Here is a 20,380-nt window from a genome sequence, read left to right on the forward strand (position 1 = left end):
TCTTCCTTCCCATATAGCTTGAAGATCATGGACTCACCCACATTCATAAATGCTTTTAGTTATAGGATGACCATGAATTCCTCTTTACACTTTCTCATTTGTTCCATGGTTGGCAGGAAGAAGATGAGCCTCAAGTCGGAGCGCCGAGGAATTCATGTGGACCAGTCGGAACTCCTGTGCAAGAAGGGATGTGGCTATTACGGCAACCCTGCCTGGCAGGGCTTCTGCTCCAAGTGCTGGAGGGAGGAGTACCACCGAGCCCGGCAGAAGCAGATCCAGGAGGATTGGGAGCTGGCTGAACGGTAGGATGCCACCTATGGTGGGTTAATGGGGACAGAAGTGGGTACCAAGTCCTGTCATTGTCCAGATAGCATTTCTCTCTTGTTTTGAGCTATGTCAGCAAGTCAGCATGATGGTGGGAGAAAGGGTACTTTTCCCTTCTTTTTCTCAGCTGATGTTGAACACACTTTGTGTTGGTGTTCACTTGTGACTGTTTTGTCTTGGGGGTCATGGTTCTCACCTGGACACCCTCGCACAGGGCATGGCCTGAGCATCCTTCCCTCCCTCTTCTGGTGCATCCAGTGTGGCGTGGCAGCAGACTTCTCAATGTGTGCACCTGGGCCTTGCCTTGTGGGAATCAGGCTTTTCCTTAGGTGGGGTTTGTTAGTCTCAGGTAGTTGGTATTGTCTAGAAATATGGTGATAGTGAAAGATAAAAGGTGGAATAGCTGGTGAGCTGTCATTGAGCAGGCACAGCGGCCCAGGCCTGCAATCCACTGCTCAGGATCCGGGGTAGGCATCAACCTGGGCAATGTAGCCAGACCCTGTCTCCAAAAAAGGAAGAAAAAACTTTAGCTGGCTATAGTGGTGCACATCTATAATCCCAATGGTTCAGGAGGCTGAGGCAGGAGGACTGCAAGTTTGAGGCCAGGCTCATCAACTTAGTGAGGGCCTGAGCAAGTCAGTGAGACCCTGTCTCAAAAAAGAACTGGGCTATGGCTCAGTGCTTAAGCACCTCTGGGTTAAATCCCTAGTACCCAAAAAGAAAAAGGTAAAAAGGCTTAAAGGATGTTAATCCCATGCCAGAGCATCCTGGAAACTGTAAAACCGTCTCCACGGAAGAAGGTCCAACCAAACTGACAGCCATTGCTGTCAGTTTGTCACCTGACAACCAGTCTTGTTAAGCAGCTGCGACATCGGCTTCTGGTGAACAAGAAGAATACAGCACCTCCTGCTCCCAGTGGTTGTGGTCAGAGAAAAAGCAGAGATGCAGAACATTCATGGTCACCTTGGGTGTCCTGTTGAACTGGAGCTCTTGGGATCTGATCCCGTTTCACAGGGAAAGTAGAGGCCACTGGGCATGAATCTCCCCAGATTTCCCCCTTTCTACCTCAAAACATACTAATGTCTTTAAGTTGGCTTCTGTCTCAGAAAAAGATGAGTTCCTCTTCTGTCCTAGGACACCTTCCACCTGTGACTGCCATTTCTGTTTCTTGACTGCACGCAGTTGTGACCTGGCTTGAGATTTCCTGAGCTATGTTCCCCAGACTTACACTGGCGTCAGGGTCTTCGAGAGGGCTGGAGGAGGCAGTGCTGGCCAGACCCCTCTGGAGACTGATGACAGGAGGAGGGCACTGGAAAGTGCCAGTCTCCAGGGTCCTGGTGACACTGACACCGCTGTCTGGGGACCTACACTGAGAACCACTGTCCTGCAGCACAGAGGTCTTCAGATGCAGCTGACCTCTCGCCAGATCCGTTGCCCTTCTCTTCCCTCTCCAGCTCCCAGCATTTCCTCCCGACCCTCCCGGGTGGATCCTTATCCAGCAGCTCGGAAATCCTCCTTGACCCCTCCTGGGCTGCCCTTGCCGCCTGCAGCTGCTTGAGCATGTTCTATATGCTCTAGCCCAGAAAAGTCTTTTTCGAATTTTATCTTTTGAACTCCTATTTTCCAGATCTTTATTTTCTTTCATTTCAACCTTTGTAATATGTTTTTTTTAATGTTTTTATGGGTTCCTTTTGACATATTCATAAATGTATATAACATAATTTTTTTTGAGACGGGTTCTCGCCCAACATGGCCTCAAACTTGTGACCTTCTTGCCTCCTGAGTAACTGGCTTTTTTGAGGAAGAGGCCTCACTTGGGACTGAATCCAGGGGCACTTTACCACTGAGCTACAGGCCTAGCTCTCTTTATTTTTATTATGAGACAGGGTCTTGCTAGGTTGGCAGACTGGCCTGGCAGACTGGCCTCGAACTTGTGATCCTCCTGCTTCTCCTGCCTGAGCCTCCCAGGTTGCTAATATTATAGACATGCAGCAGTATGGCCAGCTGTAATACCCTCTTAATATTGTCTCTGTCTCTAATTTCTCTGCCTCTCAAGTTGAACTGGGATACCTGCGTTTCTGATAATAACTGATAATAACTTTTGGGTTTATAGTCTTTCTCGGTTCTCTGCCACATAATGAACCCAGAAAATAGCCTTCTGAACTCACTCTGAAACAAGCCACATGGGCCTCTCGGAGTGTCCTCCATGGCCTCCGCTCATCCTTCAGAACCTGCCCCAAATGTCCCATGGTTTAGCCTCCTCAGATGCCTGCAGCGTCTTTAGTTGTCCTGTCCTGGGTTCTTGTGGCCCTTGTGGCTTTGCTCTAGTTTAGGAAGCGTCCCATTCCATGGCAGTGATGCACTTACCTCTTCCTCTGTTCCAGTCTTGAACTCATTAGGGGAAAGGACCGGGCTTTGTTTCACGGGACCCTAATGCAGTTGCTGAATGAACACCACCCAGAGAGGAGGTCCCATCTGGAGTTTGTAGACGTGTATAGAACAGTTTTGTGCTGTAGCCTTCCATCAGAGACCTCAGAAGGACTATGTGTGTAGCCTGTGTTACAGATTGTCTGGATCATCCTTGATTAGTTGAGTGATGACCTACAGATATGAGGAAAATTGGAGAATACAACATCCGTAACCCTCTCTTGAATTTCAGACTCCAGCGGGAGGAGGAAGAGGCCTTTGCCAGCAGTCAGAGCAGCCAGGGGGCCCCGTCCCTCACGTTTTCCAAATTCGAAGAGAAGAAGACCAATGAGAAGACCCGCAAGGTTACCACAGTGAAGAAATTCTTCAGTGCTTCTTCCAGAGTTGGATCAAAAAAGGGTAATTTTCTGATGCTTTCTTTCTTCTGTATCTGAGGAAGATGCAGAATGGATCTGTGATGCGTGTGGGCTCAGCTTTCTGTTTTTTATAAGCTTTTGAGAATCCGAGCCCAGATTTGAAACCAAAGTTACATTTGAGGGTCAGACTGTATGTGAAAGTAGTCCTTTCTCTGCCCAGAGGACGCAGTGTTCAGAGAAACTTCTTTATGCCGCAGGAGAACAGGGGTTGAAATGTGGAGTTCTGTTTATAAAACCCTCTCCCTCCAGGGGACGTCTCTTAGGTAGTTACACTTTCTGTGTCTTTATTTGTTGGATCCTTGTTTGTTTTCCTTGATATCATGCCTTGGTGTCTGTAGCTTATTAGAAATGGCTGTTTTAAGGCTCAGAATTCATCTGAGAGAGGCTCTCTCCAAGAGCTTCTCTGAGGGATAGCTTATATCTCAAGGAAAGACATGAGGAACAAATAGGAAAAGTCTCACTTTCGGCCCTTAGGGTGCATGAAAGTAACGCATGTCAGGTGTTTTCTCGTGTATTGATTTATATATAGATGTCTGTATTCATCTTACTTTTTTTCCTTTTTGACACTAGGGATTAAACCCATGGGTACTTAACCATTGAGCCACATCCCTAGCCCTTTTTATTTTTTATTTAGAGACAAGATCTCACTAAGTTGCTGAGGCTGGCTTTGAACTCGAGATCCTCCTGCCTCAGCCTCCCGAGCTACTGGGATTACACGTATGCATCATTGCCCCGGCCTATCCTACTTCTTACGCTGTCTAACCAACAGGAGGATGTTACTAAAGTCACATTTGTTCTGCCAGGGAGTAGACTAGTTGAAGTGGCCTAGTGTGAAACAGGAGAGTCTGTTGCTAGGGCCCAGTCTTGAACCCTGGATGTGAGTGATCGAGGTCCCAGTACATTTGGAGTGGTGAGAGACCAGGAATCAGCACTGAGGCTTGCAGAGGAGTTGTTCTCTCAGCACTCCCTCTCGGTTCTCCAGTGCCACCCTGAGTACTTGGTCTTCCTAAAGGTAGGGTGATGAAAGAATAGCACCCCAAGGGCCTTTGCTGGCCTTCCAGATGTGAGGGGTGTTGCTGCTTTCTTTATCAAAGGGAAAGGTGGCCTGTAGCCAGAAATGCAGATCTTGCTGAGGCTGAGGCAGGTGGACGCAAGTTCAAAGTCTCTGTAATAGCAGGTCCTGTCTCAAACAGCAATAAATACCCACAAAGAAATGTGCACCTTTAATCTTTTTGTTCACATGATTATCATGGAGTTGTTTCCTGGTTGGCTGCCGGTTGTAGCAATTTTCTCTCTAGTTGGTAAGAAGGGAAATAATCAGTACCTGCTACAGGTTAGTAAGAGTGCGTCTGGCTCATGGCTTATTTATTTATTTGCAGAAGGTGTAATCGGGTGATTAAAAGCGTGGGCTTTGGAGTCACTCTTGGTGTTTACCTGGCTTTGGCTTTTTTGTGTGACCTTAGACAGACTAATCTCTTTGAGTCCTAACTGTGCTGAGGGACAAATAATACTTATCAGAGCATGTGATGAGGATTAAGTGAGTCGATGTGTAAGAGCTTAGCACAGAGCCTGACACACTAAGTCTCCAATATGTGTTAGCTATTTTAAAATGCAGGTTGTTTTTCTTTTGGAATAATCTGGTGTTAAGAAGTTCAAGGGCATCAACCAAAGCCATTCCCTCCTGTTTAACTTAAATTCTGTTTCCTGCTGTGGGAAAGTCTCGTTAACTTTATAAATTTATGACATATAGTGAAATGGCATGTATTAATTACAACAGACAAAATAGTGAAAAAAAGTCATAAAATCATTTGCTCAAACTGCCTCTTTTTACAAATGGCATTATGAAAGTCCCTGAAGACTAATTTAACAAGGTTGTATAATGAATTGATATATCAAAACTTAGATATCCTAACTCCTGGTTCAAGTTTTTCCCATCATATCCCTTTACCTCAAACATGTATGTATCTTAGAAACCCAGTCTGTTCATTCACACATATACAAACAAAAAATTTTAAACATACACATACATGTATATACATTAAATGAGATTCCTTTTACTTTAGTACATAATAGTCAAGTATTTCTCCTGATTCTCCTTGGGGGTTTTTAAAAAAATTATGCCCTAAAAGCCTGTGAACAAAGGGCACAGTGGTGCATGCCTGTAATCCCAGCATCTTTGGAGGCTGAGGTGGGAGCATTGCAAGTTCAAAGCCAGCCTCAGTCATTTAGAGAGGCCCTGAGCAACTTAGCAAGACCCTGTCTCAGAATAAAATATATAAAGATGTGGCTCAGTGGTTAAGCTGCTGGGTTCACTCCTCAATGCCAATGTATACATACACACTCTTTAAATGTTTATTATTTATTTATTTGTTTTTAGTTCTAGTTGGATACAATATCTTTATTTATTTTTATGTGGTTCTGAGGATCAAACCCACGGCCTCGCACATGCTAGGTGAGTGCTCTACCACTGAGCCACAATCCCAGCCCCCACTTTTTTTTTTTTTTTTTTTTAATTAAAAAAGGAAAGCCTCTGAACACGGTGAATTGTTCTATGGAAAGAAGATTCGTGATTCAGCACAGAGCCTGTATTTCTGAGAGAAATGATTCCAGGAAGCTTGTATGCGAATAGCTTTAGTCTCTTTCTTCTTTCTTCTAAGAACGTTTTCTGTCTTTGTTTATAAAGGGGAGGGTTTCTGCTGAATGTATTCATCAGCAGAAGTGCTCCTGTCTTGTTACCTGGGGGGTGGTGACGGCAGTTCTGGCCATTGGCACACATCTGCTACAGGGAATCCTGTCCATTTTGCCTGTCTTCCTTCCTTCCTCCGTTCCTCCCCACCATCCATTTCTTTCACCAGTGATTGAACCAGAGACGTTTAAGCACTAAGCCACACATCCAGCCCTTTTTATTTATTATTTTTATTTTTTGGTGGTTCTGGGGATTAAACCCAGAGCCTTGTGCATGTGAGGCAAGCACTGTACCAACTGAGCTCTATCCCTAGCCCTGCCTTTTTATTTTTGGTAGAGGTCTTGCTAAGTTGCTTAGGGCCTCACTAAGTTGCTAAGGTTTGCTTTGAACTTGTGATCCTCCTGCCTCAGCCTCCTGAGTTGCTAGGATTGCAGACATGGACCACCATGCCTGATCCATGTTCCTTCTTTAATATGCTTGGTCTTATCTTATTTCATTATCATGAAGGTAATCTGTAACCCTAGTGGCAGTGTTAACAGACTTCTTGACTATCAGGGAGTGATGGCTGGGAATCCTCTGGGCTAGCTCTTTACCTGTCATTTTATGTCCATGCCTTTCTAGCCTCTCTAGGAAAGCACTGCTACTCACAGGCCGGGAGTTTCTTTCTTTTTTTTTTTAAATATTTATTTATTTTTTTAGTTATCGGCAGACACAACATCTTTGTATGACACAACATCTTTGTTTGTATGTGGTGCTGAGGATCGAACCCGGGCCGCACGCATGCCAGGCGAGCGCGCTACCGCTTGAGCCACATTCCCAGCCCGAGTTTCTTTCTTTTTGTATGTTAGATTTGTACTTTAGATTTTTAGCTCATCAGTTTTTCTGCTTTGTTTTTGTATGTAGAATTTTCTGATGGTAAATTCTTTGTTAGTAAAAAGAACACTGCTAGGCATGGTGGTGCACACCTGTAATCCCAGCCAAGACAGGAGAATTGCAAGCTGGAGGTTAGCCTGCAATTTAGTGAGACCCTGTCTCCTACAAGGGTTGGGGGCTGCTGGGGATGTGACTCAGTGGTAGCACACCTCTTGGTTTAGCCTTAGCAAGAAGAAAAACATAGGATGCTCTTGGGTCCTTGTTTCACAGATTACGCAAGTTTGATAGGTGAGCTTCCTGATTTAGCCTGATGGGTTGTCTGTCCGTGTGTGGGGGGAGGGCTAGCCTAAGCCAAGTTCAACTTCAGCTTACTGAGTCAGGACTAGAAATCAACATTCCTGCCCTCAGAGTTTGGTTGTAGACAGAGCACAAATACCCTTCTGAGGGGTTTGAAGAGTATTTTAATATCTTGTCAGAGTTGAGCCCCCTTCAGAGAAAATGGCCCTCAAGGCTCAGTCTACTCGTGGCTGGTCAGTCCCCAGTATCTGGTGTGTGAACTAAGCTTGTGCAGGAGTCAGATAGGCTGCCATGTCAGGGTGCTTGCTTAGAAGTTTCAGATGCCCTTTTTTTTCTTGAGCTCACATGAATGTAGTCCCTGAGCAGAATCCAGAAGGCCTGATCTAAAGACAATGCTGTAGGAGGAATATCTTTTCTTTTTTAAAAAATTGAAATATCAGTCTATCCACTGAGACCTTAGATTCTAAATGCTGTTTTTCAGTAGGGTGTGCCAGGGCTTCTTGGAGAAATGACTCACCTGGAGCTGGATCCGGGAAGAACTTTGGGAACCCGTCAAAAGTTAGCTTGAAAGCATGCTTACTGCCCACTGGCCAGACCTGGTATAGTTTGAGCATCAAAATAATTCAGGACAAGAAACAGAGCAAAATTCAGTGAATAAGTTAATAACCTGCAAGTCTGTTCCACAAATAAAGTAGAAAAGTAGCTGCACAGGAAAGTCATCGGAAGCGCGGTCTAGGCGAATGTCCTCAGAGGTGCTGTCCGAGGGTGTGGGGTTTTGCTGAAGAGGAGTTTTGGAGCATGGTCTCAGATGAACTCCTCACCAGGTGTTCATTAATTCCAAATAGAGAAGCAGTGATTGTGAAACTGGGGAGGATGGGCCTCATGTGCCTCCAGGTGGACACTCAAGACCAGCACAACCCTTACAAAATACACAAGCTGAAAATCTGTAACCTGATCACAGCTGTGGAGAAGCAGCAGAGAGACCCACGTCGAGGGCATTTGATGAAATAACTGGCCTGTCCTCTTAAAAAATGTCACATTATAAAAAACTGAAAAGAAGGGGCTGGAGTTGTGGCTCAGTGGTAAAGCGCTTGCCTCACCCTTGTGAGGTACTGGGTTCTATCCTCAGCACCGCATAAAAATAAATAAATAAATAAAAGTATTGTGTCCATCTTAAAAAAAAAAAAAACTGATAAGAAAGTTGGGGAACGTTTCCAAGGAACGTCTTCAGGTAGCCTGAAGATAGGTAAGCACCAAGTGCAACCTGTGTCTTTGATTGGATCCTATGTCAGAGAGAAAAAAGCCCAAGACTTGTTTTGAGAACAGTCAACAAACCCGGAGCATGGATTTTAAATGAACGTGACTTTTCCCTGAATTTGATAATTATGCTGTAGTTATGTAGTTAATATTCCTAACTACAGTATAGTTATGACAGTAGTAAGTATACTGTAGTGAAGAATATTCTTGTTAGGAAATATGCTCCTAAGAGATAGAGATCATGTTTTATGGAAATCTAGTCTGAAAGGGTTTGGAAAAAATAGTGCACACAGGCATTGAGATTACTTCAGAATGAAACTTAAAAGGAACAGAGCTGCGACTATCCTACAGGGAGGGAGGGAGTCACAGTGCCCTCTCAGGGTGGCTGCTCTCAGGACCAGGGCCTTCAGGCTGATGAAACCCAGGCAGCTCGTGAGTCCCAGTGCTGAATTTGGAACCAGTTTAATTCTTGATTGTTTTCAGTTCTGTCTTCAGTAACTCTGCTTGGTTGCATTTTCCTTTTTCATTCTGAGTGTTGTTTATCTTGTAAAACCACCTTTTATAATATATGACATAAAATGTCCACTTCTTCCTTGGCACCCAGGGGCTGGGTTCCACACCCTCTTGGGTGTACCCCACCCTGCCTGTGTTCAAGGACCTTAGATAGAATGGCATGGTGTTTGCATGTAACCTAGGAATATCCTCCTGTATATGTACATCATCTCTAGCTTATTTATAAAACCTAACAGAATGTAAGTGACTTGAAAATGGTCATTACTATATTGTTTAAGGAATAACTACAAGAGAAAGAAGTCTGTGGGCATCTACTTCAGTCATCACCGCCCCCAACTGCTTTCTCTCTGAGGATTAAGGACCTGTGCCTATGGAGGGACAGTTGTATTTGGAACATAAATCTTCATTGCCTAGGTAGGACTAAGAGGTCTTTTGTTGTTATTTTGTTTCTTTCTGACACCAAATATGTGATGTCTTTAATTCTCTGACATCAGTTGGTATCTGACAGTTTGATCCTGTTCTTTGAACTAACTACCCAGAATTAGCATGGACTCCACAGATTAAGGAGTCAGTCTCACAAGACTGCCCCACTTTAGCACCAGTACCCACCTGGTGAGGGTTGTACCTGTATTTCTCACCTAACAGATAGGAGGCAGAGAGTGGTCCCTACAGCCTTCTTCCTCAGATTTGATCGTTTATTATAATGACTCCTTCCGTTTGCCAGTTTAGTATAAAGGATACAACTCAGAAACCACCAAAGGAAGATTTGCATAGGGCAAGGTCATGGCAGGGTCTCTATTCCAGGCGTACCATTTTCTTTGCACATTGGTGTGTTCACCAGCCTGGAATCTGCCTGAATTTTGTCATTTAAGGCACCTTTTCTTTTTTGAGATACTGAGGATTGAACCCAAGGCTTTGCACATGCTAGGCACTCTATCCCCAAACCTTAAAAAAAAATTTTTTTTTTAAGACCTGGACTGGCCTTGAACTTGTGATCCTCCTGGCTCAGCTTCCTGAGTTTTGGGAATACAGGTGTGTGTCACTGCATCTTGCCTTGTTTATATTATAAGGATTTTTATAGACGTAGCTCGATTGGCTTGTTAATTGGCCATTGGTGATTTAAAGTCTCTAGCCCCAAGGATTGGGAGGGATGTTACACTTGTACACCTTTAAGGGGACTGCAAATTAGCACAACTACTTTGGAAAGCCACTCGGGAGGTTCCTCAAAAATCCAGGGGAATGGATGGGGCTGGGGATATGGCTCAAGTAGTAGCGTGCTCGCCTGGCATGCATGAGGCACTGGGTTCGAACCTCAGCACCACATAAAAATAAAAGAAAGATATTGTGTCCACCTAAAGCTAAAAAAATAAATATTAAAAAAAAAAAAAAAAAAGCCAGGAGTGGATCCACCATATGACCCAGCTGTTCCACTATTAAATCAGCATGCCCTATCGGTACAGTCACATCAGTATTTAGAGTAGCACAGTTCACAGTAGCCAAGCTATGGAACCAGCTCGATGTCCATCAACAGATGAATAGATAAAGAAAATGTATATATACCCAATGGAGTTTTACTCAGCCTAAAGTAAATGAAATCATGGCATTAGCTGGTAAATGGATGGAACTAGAGAACGTTGGCCTCAGTGAAACAAGAGATTCCCGAACGCCAAGGGCTGCATGTTTTCTCTCATATGTGGAAGCTGGAGAGAGAAAAGGGGATCTCCTGAAACAGAAGGGAGGACAGTAGAAGAGAAGCAAGGGACCAGTGGGAGGGAGGAGGGAAGGAAAGGGGAAGAACTAGGGGTTGAAATCGACAGATTATGCTGTGTGCATGTATGAATACGTCACAGTGCATTCTGATTTTATATGTAACTACAGTGCACTAATTTTACAAAATCAATGGAAGCCCAATAAAGGACAGGGAGGAGTGGGGAGAGGGAGGACGGGAGGGAGAGGGTAAGTAGTAGGGGTTGAAATGGAGCAGAGTATGTTTTATGCATTTATGAATATGTTAGAATGAACCCCACTGTTACATGAACGACTGATAAGGCACTAATAAAAAAGTGAGATCTCTAGCCCTTTTCCCCTCATCCTGAAGCTGTTTAGGGGCCCACAAGAGTCCTTTCATTAGCATGAATTCATATGACTGAAAGGTGCTCACTGTGACTAACAAATGATAGTCCTGTCACTCATAAACTATGTTATACTACAGACCTTTTTGTCCATGTCATATAACAATAGTCAGAGGAACTATAATATTCTCCTGAGTTGTCCTCTTTCTGTACAAGGTCCCAGAAATGTGTGGAGTTTAAAGCACATTTTTATTTATTATTTAACCAGGAATTGAGCCCAGGGGCACTTTACCACTGAGCCACATCCCCAGCCCTCTTTTTATTTTTCATCTTGAGACAGTGTTTTGCTAAATTGTTTAGAGCCTCACTAAATTGCTGAGTCTGGCCTCAAACCTGTGATTCTCCTGAGCTGCTGGGATTACAGGCATGTACCATCATGCCCAGCCTAAGTACATTTTTTTTTTAAGATTTTAGTTGTTAATGGATATAATTTCTGTGTGGTGCTGAGGATCGAACCCAGGCCTCACACATGTTAGGCAAGCACTCTACCACTGAGCCACAACCCCAGCCCCTAAGTCCATTTTTAAGAGATATAAAATATGGGGCTGGGGATTTAGCTCAGTTGGTAGAGTGCTTGCCTCACATGCACAAGGCCCTGGATTCGATCCCCAGCACCACAAAACAACAACAAAACCATATAAGATATCTTTTCACTAGACTAGAAGTGCTGTTGACCAACTTTACTACTGGTTATGCTCTTTTTTTTAACAGTGACATTCCAGGCTGTCTACGTTGTTTCAAAACTATTCTTGAAATAAACTTTAAGTGAGGGTTTTGCTTTTACAGGATTACTTTGTATAGAAAAGATTTAGGTACTCAGTTGATACTCTTTGCTTGGTTTTATTTTTATTTTGTTTTTGAGACAGCTAGACTGGCTAGAGGTGCCCATTGCCACACCTGGTGTGTTGGTTGACTTAAGTAGGAATAAACACACATTGTAGTAATTAGTGAGTAATGAGTGAGTTGCCAGCATGGTGGCCACACCTGTGATTCTAGTGGCTTGGGAGGCTGGAGGCATGAGGATCACAAGTTCAAAATCAGCCTCAGCAATTTAGCCAAATCCTGTCTCAAGAATAACAAGGGCTGGGATGTAACTCAGTGAATAGTGTTCCTGGGTTCAATCCCTAGTACCAAAACAAAAAACCAAGAAACTTTATGTAATGTGGCCATGTAGAACTCAGGCTTGGGGATAGAGCAAGTCTGGATTCAAACCCCCCGCTCTTCCCCCACTGACTCACTCACTGCTTTGGGTACTTGGGTACTTAGGTGACCTAATCTCTCTGGCCTCAGTGCATTGGGGTGTAATGAAGGAAGTGAAGACAGCGCCTGCCTAACCCCGAGGATAGTAGTTGGGAAGTAGGGATCCTGAGAGGGCTTCTCTCTGGGCTGGGTGGTGGCTGGGCATAGTGCTCACTGTGACTCACCCGCTGGCTGTCCTGCTGGGAAGGCTTTGAAACTGGTGTTTGCAGTGGGGCCTGGAGTGCTGCCTAAGCCTGGTCGACTGGGTGTACTTGAAATGCAAGCTTCCTTTCTTCATTCACAGCACGCGATGGTTTTAAGTTGAGGGGCCAGTGTTGCCACTTGGGCCCTGGCCAGAGCTGAAAGCTGTGACGTGGGCAAAGTTGTTCTTTTGCGTCTAACCTTCTTCTTCCCTTCTTTGATCTCACACACCAAATACCCTTGGTTGTTCAAAACTACCTCACCTGTTCCCTGCCGTGACCTGTGCCTCTAACCAGATTTCTCTTCTGTTAGTAGGATTGACTTTTAGGATAGAGAAACAACCACATGTCAATTTTAGTTAATTTATAAAGAGTTAACAGAATTAATCTTTATTCCTTTTTTTTTTTTTTTGGTGCCAGTGATCACCAGGACCTTACTCTACCCTGAATCCCTGCATTTACATTTTAAAAGAGGTGTTTTTTTGTTTGTATGTTTTGTTTTTTAACAAACAAATGCCTTCTTTTGGGAAGGCATTTCCCAGAGGGGAGTATGCACAAGTAAGACAGTGAAGCCAGTGGTTGGGTCTCTGCACCTTGCCTGGCTTTGGAGTTAGTGCAGAGCTGAGTTCCACTCCAGCCCCTGCCGTGTAAGCAGCAGCAGCAGCAGCAGCAGCAGCAGCAGCATGGTTCAGTCCCTGCACACCAGGAGCCTCAGCTGCTCACTTGTGGACACCACTGGGAACCCCCAATGACGAGAAGTGCTGGTGCTCAGCACACAGTAGCCTTCACCCTGGGTAAGCCATTGTCAGGGCAGGTAGAGGGCTCTGTGGCTGGCACTGTGGTCAGATTCAAGTGCTAGGTTCCCCATGGTTTTCTTGCTCTTATTCGTGCTCCGTCGCTTAGGCAGCATGTTGGGATCTCCAGTCTTAATTTGGATTTGCTTGCCCTCCCCTTCACTTTGCCAGGTTTTGCTTTGGATTTTGAAGTTATGTTATTCAGTGCATACATACATTTAGGGTTGCTGCATGGTGAAGAATTAACCCCTTTCTCACCACGAAACGCCTCTTTATTCTTAGTGTTGTGGTCCAGGTTCTGAGATTGATTTTTGTCTGATATTGATAAAGTCACTTAAGCTGGTTTGATCATTTGGATGTTTTGTCTTTTTTCCCTTCTTCAATTTCAAACATATGGGTATCTTTAAAGTGACAGCATACAGTGGAATTTTATTTTTCTTCTGTTTTTTTTTCTATATGGGGGATTGAGCCAAGGGGCACTTAACCACTGAGCCATACCCTCAGCTCTTTCTATGTTGTTATTTTGAGACAGCCAAAGTTTAAGCTTAAGAATGTTTTACAATAAGATCTTATAATAATAATTTTAATTAGCATATTTGTTACCCTGAGTGAAATTGCACGTCTTGCCTGTGTTAAGATCCACCTAGCTGGGCATAGTGGCTCACACTTTCAAGCCTAGCTGTTTAGGAGGCTAAGGCAAGAGAATTGCAAGGTCAAGACCAGCCTGGGCAATTTAGTGAGACCCTGTCCAAAAAAAAATCCATCTGTGATTCCTTTCTGTGCACAACTGTCTTGGAATTCTTTCTCCTGTTGGACTACTGGATTTATTTATCTTTGTCTCTTTCTAGAAGTCCTTCAGGAGAGTAGCCTTTAGTCTGTAATGTTGCTTGCAAATATTTTTTTCAGTTTTCTCTGACTTTTGACTTACAGTGTTCTTTGCCATACATACACTGGGTTTTTTGGTGGAGGGCAGGGGCCGGGGATTGAACTTGGGGGCGCTAAACCACTGAGCCACATCCCCAGCCTTTTTTGTATTTTATTTTAGAGACTGGGTCTGCCTGAGTTGCTTAGGGCCTTGCTAAGTTGCTGAGGCTGGCATGAACTCATGATCCTCCTGCTTCAGCCTCCTAAGCCACTGGGATTACAGGCATGTGCCACCATGCCCAACTCTTACGCTGGGTTTTTTGTGCTTCTTTTCTTACTGGGGATCGAACCCAGGGGTGCTCTATCATGGAGCTACATCCCCAGCACCTCCATCCCCTTTATTTTTTAAGCTTGGGACACAGTTTCTCAAATTGCCCTGGCTGGCCTCAAATTTGCAATTCTACTGCCTCCTGTATAGCTAGGATTATAGGGTGCATCACCATACCCATCTCTTTTTTCCTGAATAATGTAATTGAATTCTTTTCTTTTAGAATTTCTGAATTTTGAGTCATATGATACACTTGATAATCTAAATATAGACAAATACTTGACTTGGAGGAAGAACTAACTATAAAATACAGTGCTGTTGTGCTACCTACTCATAGTTCAGTGGGTGGGGGGAATACTTTTGCTTTAGTTTCAACATCATTGAAGTCAGTAAATACTACTTAGCTTAATAACCAATGATGTAATAGTAAGTGGTGGACTCTTCAGTTTGCCATAGTTAGTAGTATATTTTTTTGGATAATTGTCTTGTCTCATCAGAATAAACCAGTCACCCTAATAGGAATTGTGCTTTCATTCCCTTAAAATTTTATTACAACCACATCATTAAAATGTACCAAGAGTTTAAGTACTAAAGTTCAAAAAACAAGGTGAGAAGTTACTCTAAGAATGTGTGTATGTAAGAGGCTGGTTTACCTTTCTTTTGTTGTTTTGGTACTGGGGATTGAATCCAGGGGCATTTTACCACTGAGCCACATCCCCACTCCTTTTTTATTTTGACACAGGTCTCACTATGTTGCTTAGGGCCTTGCTAAGTTGCTGAGGTTGGCCTTGCACTTGTGATCCTCTGGCCTCTACCTCCCAAGCTGCTGGGATTACAGGCGTGCACCACCACACCTGGCTTACTGACCTTTGTTTTTGTGTATGAATGGAGATTGTGGGAGTATGAGAGACTTGCATTCCTTGCAGATTTTGAGTTGAAAGTGCTGCTCAAGCTTAGGCAGTTCAGGTGAGCTAGACCAGGTGTAGCTCACACCTTCTAAAGCACTTGCTTTCTGTTCTGCAACTTGTTTCTGTTCTGTGGAGTCCCATTCTCCTTTAAGTGTAGTGTGCACCCGGTTATCAGACAGTGTGCTCGATTCCCTCACCTCTTTGATGTGTGCTCCGTTGTGTTTTTCATGCTGCTTTGAGTGCCTTGTTTCACTTTGATCAATGAGACTTGAAAACTGAATGGTAGGTAAAATAGTTTTGTTTCCACATAAGGAAGTCAGCCTTTGCCTTTTTCCAAGTACAGTGGGATTTGAAAAGCTGTTTTCCATGTCATCTAATATTTCTGTGCTTCTACTATTGGTTACTTTCCTTGTTGACTAGGCAGTCTTTTTTTTTAAATTTTAATATTTATTTATTTAGTTATTTAGTTTTCGGCGGACACAACATCTTTGTTTGTATGTGGTGCTGAGGATCCAACCCGGGCCGCATGCATTCCAGGAGAGTGCGCTACTACCGCTTGAGCCACATCCCCAGCCCAGACTAGGCAGTCTTTGAGAAAGCCGTTTAAGATAGTGGCACATTTTCAGTGTTGATGGATAAATACATAGATCAGTTCATACTGTATTTTGGTCAAGAAAATCCTATACAGCAATTTTTAGTATCTTTTAGATCATGTCACTTTGTTTACTTTTACTTCCTGTTCATAAAATAGTTTTCTGCTTACTTTAAGGAAAGTTGTCAAATGTTTAAAAATAAAATGATTTAAATTTGAGTTTAACTTTGATTAAACATAATCTAAATAATCTTAAAGTTAGATACTTAAAGATTCCATGCATAGATCTTCTGTGTGATGAAATTTGCTGTTTATTTTCCTAGCAGAAATTCAGGAAGCAAAGGCTCCCAGTCCTTCCATAAACCGGCAGACCAGCATCGAAACAGACCGAGTGTCTAAGGAATTCATCGAATTTCTCAAGACCTTCCACAAGACTGGACAAGAGATCTATAAACAGACCAAGATGTTCTTGGAAGGAATGCATTACAAAAGGGTAGGTTGAGAGTACTCACTGCTGTCAGAGGCTTAGTTTCAGGAAAAGTCATTGAGATAATATTAGAGTATAATCTTGTGATTTTACCCTGAGAAAATCAAGACCAATTGTTGACCTAAAAAAAGCCTCAAAACCAAGTTAAAACCTGGCTCTGGGCAAGTACTTTTCCACTGCAGCTCAATGAAGTTTAGATCATCTGACTTTGAAGCCACTTGAATTATGTGCTTGAGTAATAGCCCTGGTAGCTTGTTACCTCGTAGGGAGGATAAACTGCAAGCAGCCAGACACCTTCACTCTCTCTAATAATGACTAGACTGGTAGGTCTAGGCAGTGACATTGTTTGTTTTGTCTTCTGTATTTGTGTTTTTAGTTTTCCTCCTCTTGTTCAGGTAGGGAAAGATAGAATTTAAACACTGAAGGGGGGACTTCAGCACTGTCTAGTCTCAGTCCCTGTGTTTCATAGATGAGGGAGCTGAGAGCCGTAGAGGAGGGAGGGACCTGTTCAAGACTACCGAGCTAAATTTTTACCAGAGTAGGAACTGGAGCTGTGACTTCCACACCTGTCTCTTGAGCCCCTGATTTCTAAACCATAATTTCAATTGCAGAATTCATAAGACTACCCATGAAGGAATTTATTTTGTAAACAGGGGTTAATTCTACTTTAACATTCTTTAACCTTGTCAAAATTAAATCTCAATATCTCTTCTGTGACCTGAAGAGATCTTAAGAGAAAGGAAAAAGGGAATTTTAAAAACAGCAGAATGTTGAACTGATTCACGGTTTTCAAACATCACTATACCAATAAGCAGTAGACTTCTTTTTTTTTCCCTCCCAGCTGGGGATTGAACTCAGGCCTCATGCATGCCAGGCTTTACCACTGAGCCACATCCTCAGCCATTTTTATTTATTTTGAGACAGGGTCTTACTAAGTTTCCCAGAGTGGCTTTGAACTTTCTGAACTTATGATCCTTCTGCCTCAGTCTCCCTAATAACTGGGATTACAGGTGTATCCAGCTTGTCAAAATATTTTTTTAAATGTCAAATTCAGTTTGTAAAGGAAAAAGCTTTCTTTCTTGCTCTTTAGGAATATAATGACATTGTAAGTAAGCAGCCCTCTTTTCCTTTTTAGGTATTTTGAGCAAATAATTACATTTGGAGTTCAGGCATGGAGGCAAGCCGTTGTTTTGTTTGTTTGTTTGTTTGTTTGATGTTAGAAGCAATGATAGGCTTCCTTAATGAAGAACTCAGAGTTCATTTGACATACAGCTCTCCTTTTCTAGCAGAATTAAAAACTGAAATTTTATACTTTATTCTTTAGCCCATGGTCTATGACACATATAGCATACATACTGTTTCATACTATATTTAAGAAAGCTACTCAATTGGATTTGTTTTACTTTGGCTCAGAAGTGTGCTTTTTTGACTTTTTATTCAGTGTACTAAAATCAACAGGTGTAGGTACCACCATGCATAGCTCTTTTCAGGGCATTATTAATTGGTATCAGAGACCTGGGTATGGTCTCAGTTTCCTCCTGTTTTAAGAGCTGCTATGCAGCCCAGTCTTCATTTCTGCACTGTGCCTCATGGTTATGTGGGCAAAGCCTAAGCAGGCATCTTAGGAATCTTCGGCATGTGACACAAGGCTTGGCACACACCCGGTAGTGAGCAGATGTGGTGGTGGTGGTGTTTGGTACTGGGGATCAAACCTGGGGCATTTCACCATTGAGCCACATCTGCAGCCCCTGCCCCCCCCCCCTTTTTTTTTTAATTTGAGACAGGGTTTCCCTAAGTTGCTTAGGACCTCACTAATTTGCTGAGGCTGGATTCAAAGTTGTGATCTTGCCCCAGCCTCCTGAGACACTGGAATCACAAGTGAGCGCCCATACCCAGCAGAACAGGTTTGTTTGTTTGTGGGTTTTTTTTTTTTTCTTTTTGGAGCACTGAGGATTAAACTCGGGTACTCAACCACTGAGCCGCATCCCCAGCCCTATTTTGTATTTTATTTAGAGATGGGGTCTCACTGAGTTACTTAGCGCCTCTCTTTATTTAGCTGAGGCTAGCTTGGAACTCCTGATCCTCCTCCCTCACTCTCCCGAGTCACTGGGATTACAGGCATGTGCCACCGTGCCCAGCGGTTTATTTATTTGTTTGTTTATTTAAATATGGTGCCGAGGATCAAACCCAGTGCCTCACATGTGCCAATCCAGTGCTTTACCACTGAGCCACAACCCCAGCCCAAAGTATTTTCTTGATTAAAAAAAGTTTATTATAACCTCTACAGATGACATATATGAGTTTATTTATAGCCAGGTACTACCTAGCTGCTAAAAATGATTAACCTAGCTCTTCTCTGGGAATGTGAGATGAACAACATACCTGAACAGTTCTGGCCAGTAATTGAACTTGAATAAAACAGAACAAAAACAGTTTGTACTCTCTCATTTGTCTGGATGTAGAAATACTTAAAATAATGAACCTGGTGTGACTGCCTTTTTCAGCATATGAGGACTGCATACATGGTATACTTGAAATGAGTATGCTTAATTTTTAAATTTTATTTAAAAGGATTAGACCTCTGGTGTGCTTATTTTCCTGAAAAATCATTGAAGGCAGCAGAAATAAGCAATTAAAAAATATGAGGCTGAGGATATACAGATATATAGAGTGACTACCTAGTTGTTTAAGAGGTGTGTTCAATCCCTAGCTATGGGGGAGGAAAAAAAATTAAAACCTAAAGAGATTAAATAGATTAACAGCAGTACAAATGAGATTTAATGAAGGCAGGAGATGTAATTTAGTGGTAGAGCACTTACCTAGCATGCATGAGGCCATGGGTTCAATCCCCAGCACCATAAAGAAAAGAAAAGAAAAAAGTTAACCCGAACAATAGGAGATCTAAATTCTAATAATGGGAGTCTCACATGAAATACATAGAAAACTTGATTAAAGAAATAGTCAGTTGCATGTTTTCAAAACTGAAGGTGAAAAAAAAAGTTAAACAGTACCTTTCAGTATTAATATTGAAAGAGATATGCCCATTTCTGTTTTAAACTATAAAGAAAAATGTTTTTATGAAAAATAATTGATTTTGTACATAGTCATTATAGAAAGGTAATTCCAGGTAATAGTTAGCAAATACTTGAGGAAAAGGGTTTATTTTTATATTGCTGGACTATTTTTTGTGGAAAAACCTTTTGGAATTTTGTAGAGGTTAAAAGAATTTATGAGCATAAACCTGTCCCGTAGGTCTTGTGACAAGTACTGTGAAGGTGCAGTCACCTTACTTGCAGCCTGACTACTGAGCCAGCCGTGGTTTCATGGATTCTGGTAGAAGACATGAATCTCCTGGGTCAGAGATAAAAGGCCAGTTTATTACTGATAGCAATAGCCAAATTATCAGCATTTGCACTAATTCCTTCAGTATCAAGTCCTACGGGCAATGCAATGATGACAGGTAATGCTGGTAGTCACAGTTGCATTAGAGAAGAGGAACCTTGAACTTAGATTCTGAATCTTTCACATGGACAGTGAGTCAGCCGGATCTTTGCTCTAAAAGGAATCATTGTCTTTATTGTATTGGGACAGTAAACAATTTACCCTTTCCTCTTTCTCTGCCTCCTAGTACTCTATATAAATACCCTTGAAAAGAGTGCAATGTCAAGGCCCTCATTGCCTCTGTTGTACGGAAGAGATGAGGGTTATTTCCCAGTGTCTTCACAGTATTACAAAGGGGGATGATAATAACGGATCACATTTACTCCTTCAGAGAAGGTTGAGCTAACCACATGCCCGGCTCTGATACTGGCTTGAGGTATAATGGTGAACAAAGCCCTCTTAGCCATGAGTTTTAGTAGGGGGGTTGGGGGTGGGAATAAGCAACAATCGGATCTATTAGAAAAAAGTTTTCTGAATTATAACATAAAATTTTAGTGACTGTGCAAAACCGGGGATGGTGATCCATTATCACCAGTACAACAGGACACTTAGGTCTTGAAAAGGTCAAAGTGTTTCCAGTTAACTGAGTCGAATAATAATCC

The 20,380-nt window shown here is 42.7% G+C and overlaps 1 protein-coding gene across 3 annotated transcripts in view; it reads left to right on the forward strand.

Moving 5' to 3' along the window:
- Positions 1 to 20,380, forward strand: part of Rabgef1 (RAB guanine nucleotide exchange factor 1) — a 59,381-nt gene that overhangs the window by 24,740 nt on the left and 14,261 nt on the right. For 2 of the 3 annotated variants that reach the window (XM_027948728.2, XM_071605514.1), the window contains exons 2-4: positions 117 to 302; positions 2,984 to 3,150; positions 16,174 to 16,343. In XM_027948728.2, the coding sequence (XP_027804529.1) occupies positions 124 to 302; positions 2,984 to 3,150; positions 16,174 to 16,343 (516 nt within the window). In that variant the 5' untranslated portion in view covers positions 117 to 123. Of the gene's footprint in view, positions 1 to 105; positions 303 to 2,983; positions 3,151 to 16,173; positions 16,344 to 20,380 lie in introns of those variants that run through there. The other variant, XM_027948727.2, reaches the window with a different exon arrangement.

Source organism: Marmota flaviventris, chromosome 19 (genome assembly GCF_047511675.1).
Source record: "Marmota flaviventris isolate mMarFla1 chromosome 19, mMarFla1.hap1, whole genome shotgun sequence".
NCBI classification, from domain to species: domain Eukaryota; kingdom Metazoa; phylum Chordata; class Mammalia; order Rodentia; family Sciuridae; genus Marmota; species Marmota flaviventris.